The 26,549-nt window shown below is 51.1% G+C and overlaps 1 protein-coding gene across 1 annotated transcript in view; it reads left to right on the top strand.

Annotated features, from left to right (window-relative positions):
* Esyt3 (extended synaptotagmin 3) overlaps nt 1-26,549 on the top strand; it is a 41,908-nt gene that overhangs the window by 6,267 nt on the left and 9,092 nt on the right. The window contains exons 2-12 of the mRNA XM_076868557.2: nt 10,673-10,714; nt 12,895-13,029; nt 16,791-16,867; nt 18,336-18,402; nt 19,027-19,116; nt 19,592-19,647; nt 20,986-21,106; nt 23,142-23,312; nt 24,143-24,225; nt 25,930-25,978; nt 26,390-26,479. Of these exons, the coding sequence (XP_076724672.1) occupies nt 10,673-10,714; nt 12,895-13,029; nt 16,791-16,867; nt 18,336-18,402; nt 19,027-19,116; nt 19,592-19,647; nt 20,986-21,106; nt 23,142-23,312; nt 24,143-24,225; nt 25,930-25,978; nt 26,390-26,479 (981 nt within the window). The remainder of the gene's footprint in view (nt 1-10,672; nt 10,715-12,894; nt 13,030-16,790; nt 16,868-18,335; nt 18,403-19,026; nt 19,117-19,591; nt 19,648-20,985; nt 21,107-23,141; nt 23,313-24,142; nt 24,226-25,929; nt 25,979-26,389; nt 26,480-26,549) is intronic.

The following is a 26,549-nucleotide window of genomic DNA, read 5'->3' as shown; positions in this document are numbered from 1 at the left end:
AGTCCTGTGAGGTCGCAGTCCAGGGTGCTGAGTGAGCAGGCTTGGGGAGAACCTACCCTGGAAGTGCCCCGGAGGCGTTCCTTGAAGAAGTTGCTCTATAGCGTGACCTTTCCACAGGTTTGGTCACTTGGGTACATCATCTCATCTTAGGGTGCATAGGCTCTGGGACTTACATACTCGAACTCACAGGAGACTGCCCACTCCATCCTTCTAGGCCAGGAGTGCCCAGGTTGCCCAAGGACCTGAGTGACTGGGAGGTCACTGGTGGATGAGTGAGGACAGTTCTGTCCTTTTCCTCTGTGGCAGTCCCCTCTCCATGGAGCAGAAAGGTGTAGAGAACTGATTGCTGGCTTCATTTGGCTCCTGGCCCAAAGACCCAAGAGCAGGCAGAGGTGGTGCTTCCTTGGAAATGTCTCTAGTGACTTCAGAGGAGTCTCTGGGAGGTACAAGCTGTCCCCAAAGACCTATGTGGGTCACTTCTCAGCTACACCCCACTCCATGCCGAGTCCCTCGTTGCTGGCACCTCGTCCCAGGCCAGATCCAGGGATTGCTAATCTCTGAAAAGCTGGAGCTGACAGCACAGAACAGTTCACATACGCTTGAGGCAGAGATTTCCTTTTTCCTCCTCCCCTCAGTAAATACTGAGGAAAGAATTTGAGATGTTTTCCTGCCCTCTCAGGACCAATGACAAGGACAAAGCAGCCTTCTTTTCACATGTCCTGTACTTCCATCAAGGAGAGGACACTGGACCCCTTGGGTCACCCAGTGATCCAGGACCCAGGTCTTGTCGGCCCTACAGGAGGAGGAGGAGGGCAGGGATGCTTCTGTCCAAGAAGCCCCAGGTGAAGGCATGACTCATAAACCTTTGAAACAGAGAAAGAACCAGGGACTTTCTGTGGACTGTAGGACATTTCAAAAGCCCAGAACCACCCACTCATTCCTGAGCCCATGTCGTATGGACTTTTTTTTTTTTTTTTTAACATCACTGGCTAAAAACCTGATTTTTCTGCTTAGAAAAGTAAAATATACACCCCCTTGTAGAATATTTGGAAATGACCTAAAAGACAAAATTGGAATAAGCATTTATAATTCCTCCACCCAGAGCTACATGGTTATAGTGGGCCGTACTTCCTGAACGTTGAAGGTAGGTGAAAACAGCTTCAAAATCTCCCGCATCTCTATACACCCACCCCTTGCCCCTTATTTTTGATGTTCTTTATATTACAGACATCTTCCATTCTCCATAAACACTTTTAAGCACTGTGGTAGCCTCAATATGACTACCTCAGTGACTGAATTATTTCTCCGACGTCAGTTATTTCAATTCCAAGTTTTCCCCTCTTCGTGGCTAGCAGAGGGGGTTGTGGTTCCTCTGTCTGGAGTTTCTTCCTGTGCTCTGCCAGCCTGGGTCCTGTGACTCATCCTCCAGGCCAAGCCCTGTGCTCAGGATCCCACAGGATCCGGAGTACGTTTCTTACCTGTCTGCTTCCCATGCTGATTAGAATCTACCAATTGGTGTGCCTGACTTTTCCTCCAGACTGAATGCTCTTTACGGCAAGGCAGGCCTCTTGCCCCTTCTGTACCCTCAGCTCCCAGTCCCATGTGCAGAACAGAGTAGGCCCTCGGTGAAAATCTCTTCAGTGAGTGCCACAGTAAATGCTATATAGATCCTAATCCACATTTCCCATTTTCTTTAGCATAGATTCCTAGAAGTTATGCTATGAACATTTGAACATAGGAAGCTGCTTATGAATATTTCAGGCAGCCCTTCTCTGGTGCCCTCTAGCTCTGCGGTAGTTCAGTTTCTAGTCCCCCTTGAATACATTCTACTCTTACACTAAAAAAAGAAGAAAAAGGTTATGAACATTTCCAACACTTCTGCCCACTCCACTGTGGCCTTATCAGTACTGAGTATTATTATTTTTACACTTTTATTAGTCTGATGAGCAAGAAGATAAGTTTTTGAATTTCTAGACCTTAACAAACCTAACTGGCTCACTGAAGTCTTCCTAACTCTTTAAAAATCTGCTCTAGCTCAGCTGTCTCTGTGTGCTCTGAACCTTTATTCCTTTGCAAAAGGTGACAGGTCCCTGGGTATTAGTGTTCTTGTCACTGAGGGGCGTCCTGGGAGCTTCATGTGTTGAGTTCTGCTTGGAGGTCCAGCTGAGTTGTGTGTATCTGAGGTGTATCTTTGCATGTGTGATTCTGTGTGTGTGTCCATGTAGTTTCTGTAGCTCTGGGTGTGTGTACAGCTGCATGTGTGCAGGCATGTACCTAAGGATCTGTGCATGTCTCTGTACATGGAAGTCTGGGAGGGACTAACATCCCCATGGTGGGGGACAGAATCCACCTAATGACAGGGGGGGCCCTTTAGGTGACTCCCCTAGTCCTCTGCCTCCTGAGAGGGTCTGGTGGCCCAAAGACCTCCCACCCCAACTCCAGGCTGTTCTGTGTAGGCCCCCCAGGCCTCAGCCCCATGGGGGGGCAGCCGTCCATCTGCTTCCATTCTTTTATTGCTCTGAAATCATTTTCATTCTCTCTTATTTTTTGGAATCTTATTGCTCTGGGATCAGTTTTAAGAAATAAAGCACAGGGTTACCACCTAAAGATGAAGTGTTGAGGCTGGCTACAGTGGCCCATGCCTGTAATCCCTGCAACTCGGGAGGCTGAGGCAGGAGGATCAGGCCTTCCTGCAATCTGTACACTTAGGAATAATAAGAATTCATATCCCATTTGAAACAAATATATGATATATGATATGTCAAGATCAATGTAGTGTTTTGAGCAAATTTCTGATGTTTAAAAAATAATTGGAGGCCAGCTTCAGCAACTTAGCAAGATGCTGTCTCAGAATAAAATGAACTGGGCTGGGGATGAGCTCAGTGGTACCGCAGTGCTTAGCATGGCTAGCATGCATGAAGCCCTGTTGATGTAGCCTCTTTGGCCTCTGCTTGCTGGGAATTCTGTCAGACTTGATCCTTCTTTCTAGTCTGTGCCTCCCCCTTAAGATCTCATTACTGCCCATCCTTTGCCAATGTCTCAAAATGCCATTATTAAAATATCAGCCTACTTTTTTTCTGGAAGGCTTTGGCCTAAGGACGGGAACAGCATCAAGAGGTGTGTTAGTTTAGGGAGGCCCCAGATGGAGGCTGTGATCTATTTAAACCTCTCTGTGTGGTGTGTCAGGGGTCGGAGATCTTGGTGCCAGGACTTTGTGCTTGGGCATCTTTGGAATTTTCTGGGCCTACTGTGGGGAAACATTCTCACCTGCGTACATCAGTCAAGATAGTAGACAGGTTTCTTTGGGAATGCAACTTGCTGGAGAACTGGCGGTGTCCCCAGCCCTAAACCATGTAGAAGTGTGGATTTGCCTCTGTTCTCTCTCTTTGGATTGTGGATCTGGGCAGAGAAGTAACCGCTCATCCCTGTGAGAAACCTGAGGCTAAAGGAAATGAAGACCAACCCTGATCCTGCCACCCTGTGGCCGTACTTCCTACCCACCCCACCTGGCTGCAGAAAAGAGGCCAGGGGTGAGGGTGGCTCACCTTTCAGGGGGAAGAGCAGCCTCAGAGCCAGGCAAAATCACACTCAAGCCGTGATTTTTTGCCTTCTCGTCCTCGCTCTTCAGGGGAGAGGTCCCTTTGTAAAAGAACGGAGGTCCATAGGGTGCTGGTGAGAATCTGGTGACATAGCAGTGTCACCCAGAAGTGACCGCCAGTCGGCCAGATTGTGACTTTGGAGCTCCAGTTGGGAAGGGGTGGGGAGAAGACATCTTCGCCGAGGTCTGAGCAGGCCTCCAAGCTGGGCCAGCGCCGTCCCCTCATTCTGCCATGTCCACTGCCAAGATCCGAACCACAGGGGAGCTTGCTGACCTGGCCCTGTCCTCCTGCATCAGACTCTCTGACCCAGAATCTGCCTTTTAAGGAGGGCTCAGGAAGTCAGTTTTAAGATCTGAGAACCACGGCCGGTCCTGACTTTGCATTGCCAGTGGTGTGGGGCATCTCCCCACCAGCTGGTCCCAGAGACTCTAGCCTCCTGGGGAACTGGAGCACAAGCTCAGGGACTTTAGGACTCAGACCGATGAGCATCATGCATCTTCATCTTCTGCCTTCTCTCCGTCTCAAGACAGAGGCTCTGATTGGGTGTCTTTGCCAGGCCTCCCTAAGGAGCAGCCCCATTGGGCAGAGTGTCACACAGGTGCTTTGCAAAGCCGTGGGCCCTGCCTATCGGTGGCTGTCAGTATCTGGGCCACAGACCCTTGGCCAGTCAGTGAAGGCCAGCAAAAGAGCCAGCCCATTCTTTCTCCTTAGCCGCTTTGACTTTCTCCTGTGCTGTTTTCATGCTTTTTCAGTGGTGGTTCTCAAAGTTTAGGGCCTGAGGCACTAGGAGACTCAGCGGAGAATATGCTGGGCTTTGGGTCAGGCAGAATGGGACACATAGCCCTGGTGACCTTTTTCTTTAGGTACTTGAGGTCGTAGAGGTCAGAGTGTCTGCACAACTTCCAGCAGAACTTCTCACCTCCAGAACACTCCCTCTGAACCAAGAAGGGCCCTGAGGACCTTGCTACAGTCTCATTTCCTCTTCTCTGGAACCAGCAGTATTGGCAGTACTGTACCCATCTTGCAGAAGGAAAGGCTGAGGCAGAATTTTAAACACACAAGGAATGGATTAGAAAGGCAGTAGGGAATGAACTTTAAAAGCTAGGCTGCTTCAGATGGAGGAGGGGAAGGGACTAATGAGTGAGAAAAAAGATGTGAGGGCTGGGCTCCAGTCACGGTACCTATGAGAAGCTCCGGGTTCTGGTCACTTGGGTAATCTTGGCAAGCAGTAACCAGTCTCTGAATCTCTCCTCATCTGTAAAATGAGGATAATTATATCTTTGCTCTTCACCTTATGGAGTATTAGGAGTATCAAATGAAAGTGCCTAGGGACTGTCCCCGGTGTGTGTGAATGCCCTGTAGGGCATGGCCTGTTATGAGGCCCAGGCCCAGAACAGTGATCCTTGCTAAACCAGACCTTCTATAAAAGAAGGAAGCACATGTCTTGTAAGGAGGGAGGGGGACGGAACGGAAAAGCCGACTCCGTGGTCAGACAGACCTGGGTCCTGACCTCAGCCCTGGCGCTCCATGGCTGGTGACTGTATGTCACATAAGCTCTCTGAGCCTCAGCTTCCCTATGTATAAAGTGAGGCCAATAAGGGGATTAGGCAGGTATTAAATGACATGAAACGATGACAATTCAAAAAGGTTGAGAAAATGGGACGGGGAAATATAGATCTGGGAGATTTTGAAACAAAATGTTCAAATAGCAATTTTCATATTAGACAAAATATTTAGAATATAACTCAAATACAAGGGCAAGAAGGATATTGAATGTTCACAAAGAGTAACTGTTAAGATATAATCACGGACACCTACTGGGTAATATAAACTTGACATCTTAAGTGGCCACTGACAAGAGGAAGCAGATTAACCAAGGGTCGGGCTTGGAAATTTTAATATATCCCTTTCTGAAAATGATAAGCAGGCAAGGATTGAGCTCGGCTGGAAGGAGGTGATTAGTAACTTGATCACACATGGAACAGTCACAGGAATTAATCACGGACCAGGCCACAGGGAGGCATCAATATATTCCACCCTTGTTCAGACCACCAAGAAATGGAATTATAAGACAGTAATAAAGACAAAGCTGTAGAGATCACACATCTGGATATTTTAAATATTACAGTTAAAAAATTCATGCAGAGGAAGTCATAAGGAAAATCAGAAAAAAATAAGCAAAATAACACAATATTAGGTCGACAACTGTAGGGAAATTTGTAACTTTGAATCTATCATAAAAAAAGAAAAATTTAAAACATGATTCACCTCTGACTCGTGAAGCTCAACTCTAAAATCCATAAAAGAGCAACAGATTTGGATTAAAGAAATAAGGAATAATAAATATGAAGATGAAAATAATATTTTTTAAATAAAGGGAAAAAATAACAAAAGCTAGTCCTCTGTGAAAGCAAAACCATTGGCAAGACTGTTCATGACAAGAACAGCAAAATTCAAAAGAATTTTTTTAAATTTATTTTTTAAAATAAAATTAAAAATATTTTTAAAAATAAAATACTGAATTAAAAAAGAAATAACTACAAATATGATAGATTAGGAATAACAAAATATTATAAACTATACAGCAACAAAATTTGAAAATGTGGATGATTTTCTAGAAAAATACAACTGCCCAAATTACCACAGTAAGAGATAAGCAGACCTCGAAAATACACCATAAGGCACTAATGGTATCTAGTGATGATATGGTAATTGACTACCTCCAAAATCCTCAGCCCAAGAGGATTTTATAGGTAAGATGTACTAAACTTTATGTAATTTCTACATTTACAAGTTATTTCAGAAAATTCGAGGATAGGAAGAGTTATGCTATTCATTATACCAGTTACTGTAACATCTTTATACCCAAAATCTGATATGAATTGTATAGGAATGAAAATTTTAGGGACCACTTTGAATCACGGATGTATACAACCTAAGTATCAAGCTAAATAAATAATATTGGGGTAAGAGGGATTCATCCCAGGAACTAGAGCTGGTTCTGCCTTAGGAGGAACCGTCACTGAAGTTAACCACATAAATGGATTATGGGGGACAGGGCATGACCATGTCGGTGGGCTCAAGAACACACTGAACCTGGTTCAATGCCCATTAATGAGGAAAGCTCTTGAGCAAACGGGAATTAAAAAGAACTTCCTCAATCTGGCAGGCACTGTCCTCCAAAATCTACAGGAAAAATGCTTCACAGGGAAACTTGAGGAGCGTCCCTTGAGGGTCAGGAGCCAGGAAGACACACTTACTATCACCCCTGCTGATTAGCATAACAGCAGAAGTCCTGGCCAATGAAGTAAAACAAGAAAAATAAGAAAGAAAAGGACAGAGAGCAAAAGAGACAATTATTATTTGCAGATGACAGATGTCTATACATAACCAAGGAGGATCAAGGAACAATTAGAACTATTAACACATTTTGTTAAAGTTGCTCAGAAAGTCAAGAACTATTTTTAATAACGATAAAAACCCCAAAGTAATCTAACAAAAATGTGCAGGGCTTTAATAGAAAAAGTTTAAAGGTTTATGATCCTAAACAGGAATACAATAAAATCTGAATAAAGAAGTATTCTGTTCATGGATATAAAACCTCAATTTATAAATGTATCAGTGTTCATATGGAAGAAGAAGTATCTACTGCTAAAGTTTAGACCTTAAATGTCCCCCAGACGCCTGTGTGTTGAAGGATTGGTCCCCATCCTGTGGCACTGCTGGGAGGTGGTAAAACCTGTAGAAGGTAAGGCTTAGTAGAAGGAAGTTGGGTCATTGGTGTCATGACCTGGGAAGGTGATATTAGGGGCCCAGCCCCTTCCTATTTTTCTCTTTGTTATGGACTGAGCATCTTACTCTACCAAGTGCTCCTGCTATGATGATCTGTCTTACCACAGGGCCAAGAAGCAGGGACTAAAACCTCTAAACCATGAGCCCAAATAAACCTTTCCTCCTTATAAGCCGATTTTCTCAGGTGTTTTGTCACAGTAATGCAAAACTCATTAACACATGTACTATTATCCAAATGAATTAAAAAAAAAAAAAAAAAAAACAAAAAAGGGAATCACCTTGCCCCAGGTGGCTTTGCAAAAACAGTGATAAAAACACTGTGGTACTGGCAAAGGAACAGGCAAACAGACTGGTGTAGTTGAACACTACGTTCAGAAACACACCAGAGTACAAAGGAGAGGCTGGCTTTTGAGTGAAGTAGCTTCATCAGTCAGGGAAAGATGGATTTTGTTGTTGTTGTTATTATATGTTGGTGGAAAATTGCCTTTGGGGAAGTATTGAGGGAGAGAAAATCATCTTATCTCACCCCTGCAAAAAATTCCAGGGAGATCTGAGCGTGAATGCTCCTAGATAAAAACTTAGGATAACTCTGAGAATTTGGGGGTGGAGAAAAGATTTCTTTAGCAAGACCCGAGAGAGACAAATTGTGCTGGAAAACGAGACAGGTCTGTGTCCAAGTGGCAGTCCATTGAGTATAACCAGGTGTCAGTCTCTGCTCCAGACTTACCTGGAGACGGTCACAAGAACATTGTTGGACTCTTGGTGTCACTCACTGAGCAGTGAAGACAGACATTGAGATTCAGGCAAAGGGAGCTTCCAAGGGCCCGTGGCAGAAAGGGGTGCCTTGAGGGTCTCTTTATTTTCTTGGACTGAATGGCTGCCCTTTTTCAAGGGGTTCAGATTTGTCTATGGAGATCCTCTAAGTGAGGAACCTCACGTACAGGCGCCGGGAGCAGAGGGATCATGAAAATTTCATCGTAGGCCTGATCATCCTGTTGCTGCCCACACTTTTTGGGGTGGGTGTGGGTCACCTGAATGCAAGGGGTGGGATGGTCAGGGATGCCTCCCAAGCAGCCCTGACAGGGTTCCAGAACCATGCCGGGAGCTTGTTAAAAATAATTTGGAGGGCCCCACCCCAATATGCTCTGATTCAGGAGGCGGCCCAGGACCTGCCGAGCAGGCTCACCAGCCCCTAAGGAAGCAGAGCTGCCTGGGCTGGGAATGCGCAAGGGTAGGAAGCTGAGCTGTGCGCTGGGCAGGATGGGAAGGGCAGGGGCTTGAGATGGAAGATGCCAGCAAGGGTCAGGCTGGCACCTCCCTCCCCGTGGTCTGATCCTGGGCCCCAGTGGGCTGTTCACTGCTTGCCCCCTGCACCAGCCTGGGAGCTCTTGGGGGGACAAGCACCTTGCATTCATTCCTACATCCCTTTAGCCCACAAGTGTGCATTCACGTGCTGCTGTACCCGGGGGACCCATCAGACCTTCTAGCCCTTTCCACCTAGAAGGGACAGGGCAGTAACACCAAGTGGCACTAATAAGGTGTACTAAGTGTGTGATGGAGAACCAGCAGACCCTAGAGGGACACCTGTCCTCCACTTAGGAGACCTGGAGAGGCCCCCTGGAGGACGTGAGGTCTGAGAGGGCAATGAATGAAGCAGTCGGAGGGGAGCTGGGAATGGGTTCAGATAAGGAATGGCATGTGCAGCCCTTGGTGGGGACTGGAAAGGTCAGGTGGCTGGACGATGGAAAGTCCCAGAAAGAAGTCATGAGCTGAAGCCCGTCTCGAGGCCTCTGGGCAGCAATGAAAGGGTCTGTCCTTCCACTTGCCCAGCTCCCAGCTTTGGACCTGACCTAGGATGGCCACAGGGAATGTGTGGTGACAGGTGACTTCTCCCACCTGAGCTGGCCGGGCTGACCTGCGCTGCTGCCCACTGCTCTCCCAGTTCCGTCCCCCATCGTTCCCATGAGCCTGGCAGCTCTCCACCTGGGAACCGCGCAGTGTTTTCCTTCAGCACCTGGAATATCCATGAGTTAGAACCGGCCACTGCCCAGAGCTGGGAACCTGAGGCAGGCAGGGAAAATGGCGAGCTGTCCCAGAGTCTGAGAAGCAGTGACCTCCTCTGACCTCCAAGGCAGTTACAAATTGTGCTCCTAAGAGAACTGCATGGCTCTGTCCTGAGGGTGGGCCTTCAGGGCGAATCCCAAAACCAGCCCACAGCCTGGCACTTGCAGGATGGTGTCTTCTGGACCTTGGGGAAGGGAGGGCAGGCCCTTTCTCCACCAGAGGGGGTGGCACAGGCTCATGGTGAGTCTGATCCCCAGCTGGCCCCATGCTCGGGGACTGCCATGTGCATGCCGATGCCAGCATTTTCCTGCTTCACATTTTAGGCCAGGTGCCCTGCGTGCACACACTCAGACCTCCTTCTCTCCTGGGGAAGCTGGGGACAGATGTGGCTCTGGAGACTGAGGAGGGGGTTAAGGGCTCTCCAAATCATGTCATGCAAAGGCCAGCAGAGCTGTCACTCCACCTAGCCCCTCTCACCCAGGACAGGGAGAGAGTATGAGCCTCCCCACACCCCCTCCCCAGTTGCCAGTGAAACATCAAACCCCTTAAGGAGGTCACCCCTGGAGGGTGGCTTTCCCTAAAACCTTTTTTCCTCTTGCTCAGCTAATTCATGCATTTCTTAATTTTGCTCCAGAAACTATGTATAGCTTGTGTCACTAAAACAAGTAACAGGATAGAGTTTGCCAAGGAGCAAATCTGGGTGTTATGGAGGGGGTGGTCCCGTGTTGGCAGGGAAGGCGGGGCTTATTTGCATATGCAAAAGACAAGTTTCCAGACCCCGCCCCCCAGCTCCAGGCCTCTTCCTGCCAGGCTGGGGGCAGGGCTGGGGGCTGGGCTGGTGGCCAGGAGAGGGGTGGAACTGCAGGGGATCCTCCCAGGCTCCTTGCAGGTCTAGAGCCACCCACAAGCGTGCCATCTGCCCCAGGAACCAGCCTCTACTACGAAATCGGTGCCCGCCTAGGTGCTGTTGGTTCACCACCTGCCAGACCAGAGAGTGCGCTCCCTGAAGGCAGGGCCTCCCTGAGTGGCCAGGGCAGGGTGCTCAATGGATGCTGAGAGCTTGCCCTCGCGACCTAGGGGAGGTGGGCGGGGAGGAAGCGCCTGGGTGCACTGGGGGAACCTGCCAGGCCACAGCAGGGCGACACAGCCACGCACCTGGTACCCGGGGCGGGGCGCGCAGCTCCAGTCTAAACTGCCCTCGGGGCTTCTGTTCCTAGATCCACTTCCCGGACGTGGAGCGGGTCGAGTGGGCCAACAAGGTAAGGCCGTGGGCGGGGCCGGGCGGTTGGACTCCCTGTGCCTGGTGCTCGCTGCAGCCTGTCACCTGCTGCAGCAGGGAGGTGGGTGGGGCTGGGACAAAGACCTCAGGTCCAGCAGTTCCCTTGCTCTGGAGGGACAGAGGTGTCCCCTCTGCTGCTGGGGTAGCAGCCTCCTCTTTCTTCATTCACCAGGATGGTTTTCTTATCTTTAAGAAAAAGTCTAAGATTAATACATGGGCACATCAGAAAATAGTATAGAGAAAAGTATGACCCTTCCCCGACTCCCTGACAAGATCAGCACTTTGGCAGGGAGAGGCAGACATAGGTAGACAACAGCTCTGGATTTCACCTGGTTTTCAGGCCAGATACACCACCACCGTGGCTGTGCAACCTTGAGAAGTTTGACTCACGTCTCTGAGCTGGTTTCCTTATCCATAAAATGGGAGTAACTACTCCTTTACTGACGTCATTGTTATGTTTGCTGTTAGATCATCTAGGTGACTTCCTTTGGGCACTACTGCCAGATGCCCTGAGGGTCACCTTCTAACTTCCCTGCAAGGAGCCCCACTTTACAGGTGAGAAACCTGAGTCCCTCTCCTACCTGAGCTGCGCAAACTTGTGAAGGCCCACTGCAGTCCTCACCTCAAGTCTCCAGACACTGGACGTAATACAGCCCTTGCCTTTGTTCTGGGAGAAGACTTAGCCAGTAGCAGGAGGAACTTAGGTTAGGTATAAGAAAGAACTTCCTGATAGTTGTTGATCTATGGTTGGGGTTTTATATTACTAGAAATGTCATTTCAAAGTGCATCAAAACTCTCCCACACCCCACCCCAGCCTCTGGGTAAAATTCGGAGGGAACAGGTTTCTGCCTTTGGAGGAGAGGCAAGGTTTCTGTGGATTAATGCAGTGCCTGGGGCCTCTGGAGCAAGCCTTATAGAGGTCCCCTGTGTGTGTGTGTGTGTGTGTGTGTGTGTGTGTGTGTGTGTGTCTGTTAGCCACGCCCTGGACTGCTGCATGTCTGAAGGTCAGGCCTCAAGAGGCATTGGAGGTAGAGGGCTATTGGGATGAGGCCCCTCCTGAACCTTGCCATGGGGAGGTAGACCTCATTCTAGGCTGCACTCCAGAGGCACCAGAGAGTGACAGACCAGCGCTGCAGGAAGCTGGGACCAGCCCACAGAAAGAACCAGGGCTTTCAGTAGACCTCTGCAAAAGGGAGATAGTGAACCCCCAAATCTCACAACTCGAAGCTCCTCCAGTTATGGGTTTGGAAGGCGGGCATGGGAAGGAGGTCCATCTTTAAATTAAGGCCCAAACCCAACAGGAAACAGCCCTGGCAGCCCCTCCAAGCCCCTCCCCACCACCACCACTACCACCTGCCATCTCCACCTCCCTCCTGCTAGAATAGGAAGAGACATGAGGGGTAAAAGTGAAGCTCAAATAGTCTATAGGTTAGTTTTAAATGCTCTAACAGTGCACTCATGTGCTGTGTAAGGACATTTTGGTCAACAAAGGCCGCAGATACAGTGGGGATTCTGTAAGATATTCAATAAAATCTTTATTGGAGCATGTTACACATTCTGTAAGGTTATACTGAGAAATTTTCAAATGATGCATGAATGCATTATGGTTATATAAGGTACCGACTTCAAGGGGGAACTTGGTCCCCTCTGTGTGTTCCCAGACCAGCACCAGGAGCCATTTCTGCTGCAGAATCAGAAAAAGGCTGCCTTTTCTGACTGCTGGAAATAAAAATCCCTGGGGAAACAGTCTAACTCTTTTTTTCTGTAATATTTTCCCCCATACCTCTGTCATCTGCTCACTCTTTGTGTAAACCACGGTGTAGAATGAGATTACATTTTAGCACGGAGCTAAATGGCTTCATGTTATTAGATTTAGTGGATGAGTATTTCCATGGGGCTCTGCAGAATGTCCCCCAAGCCTTGGGGTCCTGCTGCCTGCACAAGAGTGGAAACCACGGCTGTAGTTATCAGATGTCTGAGGGAAGATGACAGGCAGACAGATGGGTGGGCAGGCAGGGGGTGGGTGCTGCAGCATAGGAACCATGGGGCCCCTACCCCTGGGACAGGGCTGTAGACAATCAGGACCTCGTCCTGGGCAGGTGCGGGTCTCCAGTCAGGGGCACATACCTGACCACCAAGGGCCTCTTCCTGTCCTCACAGATCATCGCCCAGATCTGGCCCTACCTCAGCATGATCATGGAGAACAAGTTTCGGGAGAAACTTGAACCCAAGATCCGGGAAAAGAGTGCCCACCTGAGGACCTTCACCTTCACCAAGCTCTACTTTGGACAGAAGGTGGGTGTTGTCTCAGGGAGGTCAGCCTGGATTTGCTAGGAAGTCTTTTCTCTGTCCCCTCTTTTTCTGCCTCCCACTCCCTGGTCACCTGACTGTAAAGATTCCGCTGGACCTTGGGGAGGGGCGACACCCGGCTTCCTTCTTGAGCTCCTCCAGCCAGGCCGCATGGGCTATCGGAGGCTCACAGCTGCTCCTCAGGATCTGCCCGGTGCTAGCACTGCAGGTGCAGCCACTATCTCCCTAGGGCAGCGACAAGCCAGGGCAGCTTGACAGATGTACGCACCTGGGTGAAATGGCCCCACACTGGCCCCCGAAGGGAAGTCCCCTGGTTGGTACCTTTGATTGCAGCCTGGTGGCCCTGGGGACTCTGGCAGGACCCACTCTGTCCAGGTGGCCTCCCCATCCTGCAGTGTTCCGGTGACCCCACAACCTGCAATTCCCATCATCAGCCTCAGTTTATAGCCTTCACCCCAGTTCTTGTGCTGCCATCTCTGCAGGGTTCCCAGGAAGCCAGGTCACAGGAGCAGAAGGGGGAAGTGAGAAGTTGTTCCTCTCTCTCAAAAATGTTTAAAACATGCTGGGCATGGTGAAGCATGCCTGCAGTCCTAGCAGCCAGGGAGACTGAGGCAGGAGGATCTCAAGTTCAAAACCAGCCTCAGCAACTTAGTGAGGCCCTGTCTCAAAGTTGAAAGAAGAGCTGGGTTAAACAACCCTGGGTTCAATCCCTGATACAAAAAAAAAAAAAAAAAAGTCGTGGTGCCAGACAGATTCATGAGCAAGCATGCTAACCTCATGGTCTAATAGTACATAAAGCAGTTTATGATGCTCTGGTTGGTCCTGGCATTCGGTTGGAAGCCCCCACACTTCTGTGAAGACCAACAGGGATCCCAGGATAAAATGGTTCCATGGCCAAAGAGGTTTGTGTTCAGCACACCTAATATCACATCCCGGGTTTAGACCAGGTTTCCAGTTTCACCCTCTGGGACCCATTCCTCCCACCCCAAAGAGCCGACCGAGGTGAGTCTTATTTGAATCATCCAGAATGCATCTCCCAGGCCGAAAATCGCTGTGATGACATCCACACACAGTAAATCAGAGGTGCTGGCATCCAGCCTGCCCTGGAGTATGCTGGTATCGGAGCAGCCCTGGAGAGGGGGCAGAGGAGGCTGCCTGACCCGCAGAGATTCTGGTTTAGGTCCCCGGGCTCTGCCAGCACCCCTGGGCTCGGCCCAGGGTTGCTTGGCTCACACAGAGCTTACTGAGCATGCGCAGTGTTCGGTGCTGCGGAGCGCATGCGCCACACCTGCCTTCAGGAGACAGACGAGCTAGTAGGTAAACCGAGGCAGTGTATGCAGTATTGGGGAGCATCTGGGTTCAGGGGTTCAGAGGTGGAGGGGCGAGGGCTGGCGCGGGGGCGGGGGGACTTCTGGAGGAAGCGCTGAGTTGGCATGTGACTAATTCAGCAGGCAGGAGACCTGAGAGTCCTCTCTGCTGACTGCAGAGCCTGCCCAACCAGGCCACTCCTCGGACTGGGGCGTCTGGGGACGTGGTGCTGGGGCAAGTCATCCTAAGGAATGATCTTCCCCATGCCAGGGAGGATCAAGTCTATGCCCAGCTCCCTCTGCACTTGGACCAAGGACTAAAACTCTCTGAGCTCTGGTTTCTTCATGTCTAAAAGCAGCCACTTCTTAAGGTGGTCGTGAGGCACAAATGACAGGCCTGGCCTTGGTATGGCTCTATGTGGCTGTGAGCAGTACCCTGCATTGTGGAGGTCAATTCTAGCCTGATGCCCCTAACGTAGCTGTGAGTTCTGTTGGCATAGAGTAGGTCTTCATGGCAAAGGCCTCCAGGCAGTCATTTCTCCCTAAGACCTGGCTCTGTGGATGTGGGTCTTTGGGGCTGGCCAAGCTTTTGTAGGTACCAGGTAAGCCCCCCCCAACCTCTTGGCCCCCCAGCAGGCCCTGGGTGGCTTCTTAGTCACAGCACCCTCTTCCAACACAGGCTTCCACTGAGGCAAGTCAGAGCCAGAGGCTGTGCCATTTGAGGCTTCCATAGTACTGGGGACTCTCTTGAAGAAAAGGAATGTAGAATCAAAAATGCAAAATGGGAGTAAAGTGAATATTAAATAAATAGGAGGGATGGGGTTGTGGCTCAGCGGTAGAGCACTCACCTAGTACCTGTGAGGTCCTAGGTTCAATCCTAAGCACCACATAAAAAAATAAATAATTAAAATTTATTAAATAATAAATAGGAGAAAGAATAAGAAAATAAGTTGGAGCATGTTACACGTTTTAAAAAGCTGACAAATCACACTTATCACAGACTCTGGAAAAACCATATGACATTTTTAGTGAACTTGTCTAACATGTCCTATAATACATTTTTCTCCTTTTTTTTTTTTTTGCTCCATACTCAGAACCATTCCATAGGACAGTGCATTTGTAGATTCCACTTTTTGTGGAGCAAGTCAAAAGTTAATGAATCTTTTCTCTAGTGGTACTGATTGAATTTTTTCTGCAACATTTTCTTATGAAAAATTTCAAACATACAAAATTTTTTTAAAAAAGCTATTCAGTGAACATCATGTACCTACCATCCAAATTGTGCAGATGGTAATTTTTGGCTATATTTGATTTATTACATATCCATGCATCCATCTCTCTACATATCTTTATTTGTTCTTTTTAGATAAACATGACAGTAGAGTGTATTTTGGAGTATAACTTCACATTCTTGTGGTTGTACATGATGTGGCACTACACTGGTTGTTTATTCATATATGAACACAGAAAAGTTATGTCCAATTCATTCCACTGTTTTTCCCATTCTCATCCCCTCCCTCCCCCCCATCCAATCTGGTATACTCCACTCCCCCCACAATTGTGAGTCAGCATCCACATATCGGGGAGAACATTTCCCCTTTGGTTTTTTGGGATTGGCTTATTTCGCTTAGCATATAGCCTCCAGTTCCCTCCATTTACCGGCAAATGCCACAATTTCACTCTTTTTATGACTGTCTACTCGTCTTTTTAAAAAATGCATTTCAAACTAGACATGGTGAACTTCACCCCTAACCCACTTCAGCATGAACATCATTAATTCAGATTCAAATGAAAATTTTTTTTTTTAACCCTTGATCAGTAATAACCAGACTGCCTGACAGAAAAGTCTGAGTGAGTAGAGCTGAAAGCAGAAGGAAAGTTACCTGGGAACCAAGGTCTTGGCCCGGAGCCTGGGGCCCAAGGCCCTGTAGCAGTGCACTTGAATCCTCAGGATCGGATCCCTCACCAAGGATCCTGCCCCCTTCCCTTTCCTTTTTGGGGCCAACTCACCCACCAGACTTGGCTTAAATGCTTCCACCTCCAGGAGCCTACGTTAGCCCCGCCCAGTCTGGTCAGGAGGTCCTGAAGTCCCAGATGCCTCTGGACAGCAGGGCTGCTCCTCCTGTGGCTCCTCCCTGCTCTATTTGTCTCCTGGGCTGGACTGCAGGCCTGTGAGAGCAGACTCAGTCCCTCTTGCTCCTTGCTTTCTCCCAGTCCAGGGCTGTGCAGGGTAGACACCCAGTAAATAGCCGTGACAGGAGACAAAGGAGGGGACACCTTCAAGGGAGGGGCATCTCGGGCCACAAGTGGGTTTCTGTGTGTGTGTGTGTGTGTGTGTGTGTGTCTCTCAACCCAGGAGCACAGCAGCTTGTGGGCAGGGGCTTGTGGCCATCCCTGCTTTGAGAACCTACTGACCTTCCTGTCTGCCATCTCTTCCAGTGCCCCAGGGTGAACGGTGTCAAGGCACACACTAACAAATGCAACCGAAGACAGGTCACCTTGGACCTGCAGATATGGTGAGCCCTCGTGCCAGGTGGGGGCTTCCAGGGACAGGGAGCAGCCAGTTGAAAGATGCAGTTGCATGTTTATGCTCTGATTTGGGCTGTGGAACCCCTGGTTGTGCTGGGGCAAAGGGGAGGAGTATCAGGAAAAATGGATGGAAGAATGACTGGTCCTGGGGGAGCTGCCACTCGCTGGGCCCACAGCCCGTCCTGGCTTCTCCCACCCCTTGGCTCATTCTGGATAACAAGGAAGCTGGGGCTGGGATCACCTACAGGGTCAGACCACTGCCTCAGGATGCAGAGAGAACCAGGGAGGGAAGCCTAGGGAGTTCCGAGCACGGAATGAGAGAGGCCAGGAGGATGCAAAGTCTCACAAGCAGCTAGGTTAGCAGGCGGGACCCAGGCACCTCTTTCAAGTGAGGCTCATAACGGGCTTGAGTCAGGATCAAGGGAGGCTCCATCCAGGGCATCTTCCTGCAGGTGGTGAGGTTTGAGTTGTGCTTTGAAAGACAGAGGGTCAACTCCTGAGTCTCAGAGTGACGTCCTTCCTTCCCAGTGTCTCTTAGTTTCTGACCTTTGCCCAGAAGCTGGCACTGAGAGCATGCTGGGGAGATGGGAGCCAATTCTGAGGCCACCCGCCCCTCTTTAGGGATTATTCTCCAGGCAACCAGGTGCTCCTGGCCCTTGAGGCTCTGCCATGAGATCCTGTGTGAATAGTTGGAGCCCCTCGATGCCATATGACCCACCCAGCCTCCCAGGCAGTACCCAGGGCCCCTGTCTGCCCATCCTGCCTGCCCCCACTCAGCATTTCTGACTTGTGACGTCAGGCTCCTCTGCCTGTGACCTGCAGATGTGTGACAGCCACCCTGTCATCCCCCTTAGTCCTCTGACCTTTAATAGTCTCCTGATCTTTACCCTCAAGGGCACTATTCCTGGGTTCCCTGGGCCCAGCACCTGTGTAGGCCCCAGCTGCACTCGGGCTCCTCCTCTTGCAGCCTGAGGTCTTGTTACCTTTGGTCACCTTTGCCCACCTCTACTGCCCCCACCACACCCTGGGCAGTGGCTTGATGTAAGCACTGGGGCTGCTTCTGGAAAGAGATTTGTGCAGAAATGGGGCAGGGGCACAGCAGTGGTGGAAAGGGGGCGGTGTGTCTACCAAGAGCTGATTCTTTCCATCTTTGGGTGTCATGGGGCAAGGTGGTATTCAGAGTCATTGTCCTCAAGGTCAGAGGTGGGGACATACCCAGGATACCAAGATGCAGGGGACTAAGGGGCTACCTCTCCTGACCTGGGCCTGGGTTAGGGTCTGAACAGAACCAAGGAAGGCTGAGTCTATAGGGGAGGCTGTGTGGCAGGTTACATAGCTTAGATTTGGTGGACAGCAGCCAGGGATCAGGTTGTGCAACACTGGGCAAGTTTCCAGACCTCTCTGAGCCGGTGGACTTGCCCCCTCTCCATTCTTCCTTTTCCCTCCCCGTTTCAGCTACATCGGGGACTGTGAGATCAGTGTGGAGCTGCAGAAGATACATGCAGGTGTGAATGGGATCCAGGTGGGTGGCGCCACATGACTGCCTCTGTTCCAGCTCCTGGGGACAGAAAAAAGGTCTGGGAAGGAGGGAGCCAGTTCAGGCTGGAGCATGCTGCAAAAGGTGGTGAGGAAACAAACACAGGCTGGGGACTGAAGAAACCACAGGCCCAGGGTCACATGGCCAGGAAGTGGTGCTGGGCTTCAGCCCCAGCTCTGCCTCAGGGCTGCACAACCTGCCTCAGGATGCACAACCTGCCTCAGGATGCAAAGTTCCCTGGTCGGCTCCAGCTGCCTGGGGGAGAGAGGCATTCTGGAGTGATGAAGAACCATCGCTTAGGCATCCAGGTGAGAGCAGGAGGTGGTGATGTTACCCCAGGAACACGCAGTGACATTGTGTCCCTGCTCCTGGAGTGGTTAGCACATCACAGAAAGTGATTGGGGTCAGTCTGTGGCCTTGGTGGCTGGCACAAGAGTTGCTGCTATGTCCAGGCTCCTGCACACCCAGTGTGGTCCCTGCTGTGACAGCAGGTGGCCTGGGGTAGGTGGTCCTGATATGGACATGGAACGAGGTAGGAAATGACCTCGGCCGAGTGCAGCAGACCCAGAAGAAAGAAGACCTGCTTTCTCAGCCTCTGTGCCCATCCAGTTGCAGGGTACCCTGCGGGTCATCCTGGAGCCCCTCCTGGTGGACAAGCCCTTCGTGGGAGCTGTCACCGTGTTCTTCCTTCAAAAGCCGGTGAGCCCCGGGGACAGGGGCAGAGATGCTCCTGAGCAGAGCCCTTGGGTCGGAGCCCAAGAATGGACATTGCTGTAGCCCTCCGCCCCCAGGCCTAGGCCCTCATGCTTCTGCCTCGCTTAATCCTCCAGCAGCCTGAGGAGCCAGACTTGGTCCCACCAAGAGACTAAGCCCAGAGGGGGCGCACAGGAGGTCTGAAGGGGAGCTCACAATCTCGGGCTCTCCAAGGCCAGGCAGCCTGCAGCCGAATGGGCAGGCTTCCTCAGGTGGTGAGTCTCGGCAGGAGGCAGCAGGCTGGCAGCCCTGGCTTCATCCTGAGCTAAGGCCCGAGCAGGACAGGGAGGTGCCCTTGCCCATCTGACCTGCCCACAGAGGGCATCCCTGGCAGGCTGGGCTCCCTGTTCAGGCAGGTGTGAGGTACTTGGAAGAGGTTCTCAGCTCCTTGTGGTCTAACAGCCTCCTCCTGCCCCTGTAGCATCTGCAGATCAACTGGACAGGCTTGACCAACCTGCTGGATGCACCAGGCATCAAGTAAGTGCCTGGGAACCTCTAGGGAGGTCCCCAGTGGAGACACCAGGGTTCTGCTGTCAGTGCTGGGAGCTGCACAAGGATGTGCCCACCCTCCTGTTCCATGCATGAGGAGTGGGACAAGAGGAACAGCCTTGAGCCCTCCCTTCCACAGGGAGAGTCTCTGTAGGTGTGGGCCGAGGCTGAACACACACACACACACACACACACACACACACACGGGCGAGAAGCGCTTTACTCAGTATTGGGCAGAGGGGCGTTCATGTTCCTGTCCTGGGGCAGGGGGAGAGTAGCTATGGTCAGATGAGGTGTCCTGGAGACCACAGGGGCTAGTGAGAGAGGAGCACAGGCCAGCTAGCTCCTGGCTCTGTCACTTAGCCAATTTGTGACTGTGGACAGGCTATTTCACTTCTCTGGGCCTGTTGTCAGTTAAAGGGAAGCCTGGTTCCTCTGACTCAAGGTCTCTGTGAGAGCATTTGGGGATGTGTTGACCATACACTGGGATTGGGCACATCCAAGTATTCTCTTCATTCTTCAAGCCAGCCCCTCCCTAGCCCGTATCTGGATAAGAAGTCCACGTGGCCTCATGACTGTGGTCATGAACTCAGGCACGGGAGGGGCTGGCTGTCACAGCGGAGGCTGGTGAGGAGGGGCTGGTCTGGAGGTCCCAGGCCCCTGGGAGGCACAGAGGAGGGCTCCAACCCCTCAGACATGCCTCTCCAGGAAGGAGGGACAGGGACTGGCCAGGGTAAGCACTTCTTTCATTCCAACAACATTTGTTGAGCTCTCACTGTGTGTCCCTCCTGTCCCTATGTCCCTGTTTGGGGGAGAACGAGGTGGGTTATAATGAGAACAGGAACGTGCCAGGCAGCAGAGGGCTACAGTAGCCAGCTCTTGCGTAGTGTGTCTGTGGTCCAGGCACCGCACACGTCTCCTCCCCTACAGCTACTCAAGGAAGCCGGCATTGCTAGCCGACCTCCTAGAGTTGAGAGAACCCAGGTACACAGAGGTGGGTGATATCCCTAAGGTCACACAACTAGGGGGCAGTTGAGCTGAGATCATACTCGGTCCCCAGGGTCTGTTCTTGGCCATCCAGAGAACAAAGCAGGACTGGGGCGGTGGGTGCCAGGGGGTGCAGGTGGGAGGGCTGCTGTTTGGGACAGAATGTCAGAATTTGTCAAAATGGATAGCCACCTCCATCCAGGTGGGAAGGGGTCAGGCTGCCTGTCAGGGCCCACACCAAGCTGGGCTGTCGGTTCCAGTGCTGAGGCTGGGTGGAGGGACAGGTGGCATGGGGAGGGAGTGTTACCCTGCTATAGTTGGTCATGCCTGATACCCCAGTGAAGTGTCGGACAGCCTGCTGGAGGACCTCATTGCCGCCCACCTGGTGCTGCCCAACCGCGTGACTGTGCCTGTGAAGAAGGGCCTGGATGTGACCAACCTGCGCTTCCCTTTGCCCTGTGTGAGTGAGTACCTGGTGCTGGCCGCAGCATCAGTGTGGAGGGACACCTGGGCGGCTGGGGAGGTGTCCTGAAATGTGTTCTCAGATACTGCTCCCAGTTTCCACCCTTCAAGGGCTGGCATCCCATTTCAGAGGGTGGAGACTGAGGCCAGGAGCGGGGATGACTTTGCCTGAAGTCATTTTACCATCCAGGGAAGGGCAGAGCCCAGGCACATTCTCTTCTGTGCTCCTGGCACCCCTGTGGCTTGTGTTGAGGACTGTGTGCAGCCATTCCCATGACACCCCAGGAGTCCCCTTCCTTCTGGGAGGGTCCCTGGACTCTTGTCAGTTTGGGTCAGGAAGAACCTTTGGGCCTACTGAGGAAGAGTCTCGGTTGAGCTGGTGCACTGAGCCACAGTGTCTCCCCATCCTGGGTCCAGCTCAGAAAGGTGCCTTGGCTGTGGGCCTGAACTCCTGGGGCTGGGAGTCAGGACCCCAAGAGAGGGGAAAGCACCCATACTTACCCTCAGCACCAGGTAAGAGGCATGGCCTTCTCGCTGAATGAGGCACACATCTGCTTGGGGGAGATCCCAGAAGACCCAGGCTGGCTGGGGATGCAGCTCATGTGTCCTCTCAGCCTTCCCATAGTGGCACACTGCACTGTCTGTGTGATGGTCCCCAAGTAACAATACAAATGCCTCCTCCCATATCACAATTAGTAAAGACTTGCTGTCCTTAGAGTATGTCCCACTTGGGACGTATGAGTAGTCACACTACTACATTTTAGACTCCTTTGGAATAGTTCCATTGGCCACAAATGTTTACATTTGTTTGTTTCAGTCTATTCTCTATTTTTTTAGGACTTAATTTTTCCTTTTACAATTATGCGAATAGTTGTGTGTTTCTGAAGTCCTGTATAAAAACCAAATTATTTTTTAAGAAATTCAACTCTATCTCGTTCCCTCCAGTGGATCCTATAACTAATGGTTTATCCTGTCATTATTTTTCCTTGGTTTTCAGTAAGAATAGATAGATATACACGGTCATATGTGCACATATTTGATTATCTTCATAGTCCCCTTCCTTGGGAAGATGGTAGCCTACTGTAGTTTCCCTACCTTGTTTTTGTCACTCACTGGGACGTGGAAATCTCACAATGGCAGCATGGAGACCGCCCTCATTCTTTCACAGCTGCTGGGAGGCTCTTCACTGTGGGAATGTACTGAAGCTGGTTCACCCCTTGATGAACAGTTAGGTCATGTGTCTGGACTTTTGCTGTTACAGATACAGTGCAGTGAATAGCCTTGTGCGGGTGTCATCCTATATTTTTGCTGGCATGCCTTTGGGATAGGTTCCCAGAAATGGGAACAAAGGGAAAATGTGGGTCAAGGGGAAAATGCATATGTATTTACTGCTATTTCTAAAGAAGTAGTTGTGAATTGTTCTTTTCAGATTTCCTGTGCTGTTATCAACAGTGTTTTAGTTTTTTTTTTTTTTTTTTTTTTTTGAACAACCCTCTGTGAGTGTGGGGAAGAGCTCTGTGCTGTGGCATGGCCCAGGGTGTGGTGGCTGACACTTGGTGTGGGACCTTAATGAGTAGAGGGACCTCCTACCAGCAACAGGCAGGCCCACAGGATGCTCCACTGGGTGTGGAGAAGAAATGATGTTAGGACGCAGCTTACATGCAGGTTACGTGAAGAGGGCTGATGGGAAGGAGGAAGCTCCTGAAGCGACATGATTGTTGGTACAGGACAGGAAATGGGTGCATTTGAATAGCCCTCCATGTGGCAGTTTGGAGGCAGGGTGTGTGGGAGGGTCAGGGACATGGTAGAGCATGCTGGTGCACCGGGGAGAGCCTGAGGTTCTACCATCACTTGCTGTGTGGCTTTGGCCAGCTCATTGCTGTCTCTGGCTTCCACCTCCCCATCCAGACCATGGAGCAGGTGAGCTGGGGGGTGGTAGTGATCTCTGATGACTATGGCCCTGCTTTCCTGGGCCTTGATGGCTGATGCAGCCCAGGAAGCAGCTGTGAGCCCTGGGCGGGGGCATTTTCCAGGGGGTGATCAGAGTCCACTTGCTGGAAGCTGAGAAGCTGTCCGCAAAGGATGGCTTCCTGGGGCTTGGAGGCAAATCAGACCCCTACGCCAAGGTGAGCATCGGCTTGCAGCATTTCCGGAGCAGGACCATCTACAAGAACTTGAACCCCACCTGGAATGAGGTATTTGAGGTAAGGGTCTCCTTGGCCTCTTTTGACAGTCCCGGGTGTCTACAGGTTTCATCTGGGCTGTGCTGGGCACAGTCAAGGTGGGGCCTTGCCCTGTGGAGAAGCTCTGGCCAGCCATGGGACTTGGAGATGGGCAGGCAGGTTGGTGTGATTCCTGACCATATCCACCAGGCCTCTGGAGGTGGGCTGCCCTGATCCCATATTTTCAGCCTGCAGGCAAATCCCCCTATCTTCTTTCCCTACCAGAATTAGCTTTGTTGGAAATTCTCAAAGAAAAAAAAGACCCTCAGGCAGTTCTGCCCACACCCCAGCCTTCCCTGCTAGAGCCACACATCAGGAAACTGAAGTCCTTCATTAGGTCCACCCACAGTCCCTGCTACTTGAAGGGTGGACCCACAGTCTGTAAAGACCTGGAAGGCCTCTCCAATTTCACATTCCAGGGCTGCCACCTTGGTGCCCTCTCCAACTTCCCCTCACAACCAGCCATCTGTGTGCTATCACAAATGGGCCAAGGCAGGGAAACAGAGTGATAAAGGGTGGATCAGTGTCCTGGGGTGCCACGGCCATGGGGCCAAGGGAGTATGATGGGCAAGTGCTCCGGAACCCACAGGCCCAAGGTAGAGCGGATAGCAGCCACTGCCCCGGATTGCTCATATTCTCTGGCCTCCTCCACCCTACATGAGGGGCGTCCCTTCCTCCTTGTGGGTGGGGTTCCGAGGCAATCAAAAGGCCAGGAACCTGCCTGCACACCAGGCTGGGATTCGGCTCCCTCAGGTCATAAGGGCTGATGGATCAGTCGCGACCTATAGGTCAGGACACCTCTCTCCTTTCAGTTCATGGTGTATGAAGTCCCTGGGCAGGACCTGGAGGTGGACCTGTATGACGAGGACACGGACAGGGATGACTTCCTTGGCAGGTGAGGAGGGTGGAACTGGGCCTTGGACCTCCCCTGTCTGGGGCTGTGGGCTGAGCCTGTGAGGGCCCAGGCACCCCTGCTCTCATTGCTTACTGACCTGCAACCCTCTCTGGTCACCTTGACATGGTGACTATGCCAGGCAGCCTGCCCCACCAACCACAGTTCTGCCACTCACTTTCCTGGATGTCTCTCAAGTCCCCAGCCCTGACCTAAACCCTGGGGCAGGCCAGAGAGAACCCCAAGTATTTTGCATGATGGGCTCTGCTTTCTGCCCTCCTGACAATGTACCCAGAGTCCCCACTTGGAGCAGAGGGCAAGGCTAGCATGGATGACAAGGGATCCAGTTCCAAAGAACCCTGGCCACTCCCTCGGGGTTCTGAGAGGGTTGAAATGGCTGGGGTGGGACTGGCCATCAGACCTTCAGATTTACATGTCTTTGGGCGCAGTCCCATGTCCAGGAATCTCCTACAAAATAAAAGCATTAGTACTCAAAATGGTATTGCATAAGTATTTGTGGTAGCAGAACACACCCCCTCCTCACCCTGGAAACATGAATGGATGTCCAGTCCCAGGGCACTGGCCGAATGTTCAAATGAGTAAGTTGCCATTGCCAAATGTCAGAGTATTCTGTACTTTTAACAACAAAGTAGAAGCCAGGTGTGGGGATACATGCCTATAATCCCAGTTCCTCAGGAAGCTGAGGCAGGAGGATCACAAATTCAGCCCCAGTCTCAACAGTTTAGCAAGGCCCCAAGCAACTTAGTGAGATACTGCCTCAAGATAAAAAGGGCTAGGGAGGTGGCTCAGCGGTTAAACACCCCCTGTTCACTCCCCAGTACAAAAAAAAAAAAAAAAAGTAACATCTATGTGCTGGTTAATACCCAATTTGTAGGTAGGGAAGCGCTATGTCATACGATCCACAGGACCCGAATGTGTTCACATGCACAGAGGAGCCTGGAAACTGCTGGCACTGCTCGCCTCCAGGCCAGAGGCAAAGAAGGGAGTTTCAAGTCTCACACCCTGCCCCCGTACTTGATTCCATGAATATGTCATTATAAAAAGTGGAAATAAAACCAAATGGGAGACAGCCTGACAGCTAAGAACAGCTCACCAACAGGTGTTGCCTGTCATCTTCATTTTCCATCTTAATGAAACAGTTGCAGTTTCAGTGTTGCAAATTAGAGGAGTGGTTTGTGGCTCATGCAGTATGTGGCTGAGCGAGTGAGCAAGGGGAGGCTGTACTGCGGGAGTCACCACCTCTCACACAATCTTAGCCCTTGCAGGGTTACCTGGGGGCAGTTTCCAAATCAGAGGGTATTCTGTTAAGGTGCCTGGGGGTGGTGCTTGCAGCACTGAGCAGCGTGTAGAGGGCACAGGCCAGGGAGGCTAAATCCCTGTGACGCATGGGCAGTTTTGCACAATAAAGAATTATCGCATTCAAAATGCCAGTAGCCCTGCTGCTGAGAGGTCCAGAAGCAACATGTCCAGCAGCCCCTTTGTCTGGGAGCCGCCTGCCTCCCTGGGTACCATGTGCCCAGTGGTCAGCTAGTCCTTCCTTCACTTGAATGGAAGTTTGACATCCCATTGATTCTTGGGATGAAAAAGATCTGTTGACTTAATGGCCCCAGGTAGATTCCAAGATGGGCCTCCAGGCCCCCTCTGCGCTCCTCCTTTGTGCTGACCCCCTCTCCCTGTGTGTTCCAGCCTGCAGATCTGCCTGGGGGACGTCATGACAAACAGAGTGGTGGATGAGGTAAAGTGGTGCCACAGTTCCTGGTGGGGGAGTGGCCCACTTCCCAAAGGCAGCCCTGGCAGGTTGTCCTGGGAAATGGGACCTTCTGTGCTGGCTGCATACACCCCATTCTTGGGGACAAGAGCTGGGTAAGGCACAGGTGGCTCCAGGGAAACCCAGGGCCTGGGTTAGAAGAAGCTTCCCTGGGAAATGTCCAGAGTGAGGATCCCAGCAGGGGATGTGCCATTGCAGGGTGGGTCTGTCCATGCTGAGTACCACTTGCCCTCCTGGAACCTGTCTGCCCACCCTCCTGCTGAGCCCATGTCTAGGTTGGCATCTTTTCCTGGAGCCCATGACTGAGTGTTCCAAAAAGGGTCAGTAGCCTCTCCCTGGCCCTCTTTCTGAACTTCCCTCTCCCACCCCACCTCACAGTGGTTTGTCCTGAATGATACAAACAGTGGGCGGCTGCACCTGCGGCTAGAGTGGCTGTCACTGCTCACTGACCAGGACGCTATGACTGAGGTGAGTGCGGGGTGTCACAGGCTCCCTAGCAGGAGGTGGGTACAGGGTAAGTGCAGGCTGTGTGCAGGAA

The sequence above is a fragment of the Callospermophilus lateralis genome, chromosome 10 (genome assembly GCF_048772815.1).
Source record: "Callospermophilus lateralis isolate mCalLat2 chromosome 10, mCalLat2.hap1, whole genome shotgun sequence".
In the NCBI taxonomy this organism is placed as follows: domain Eukaryota; kingdom Metazoa; phylum Chordata; class Mammalia; order Rodentia; family Sciuridae; genus Callospermophilus; species Callospermophilus lateralis.
Note: the sequence above shows the minus strand (reverse complement) of the source record. Positions and strands in the feature narration are given on the sequence as shown.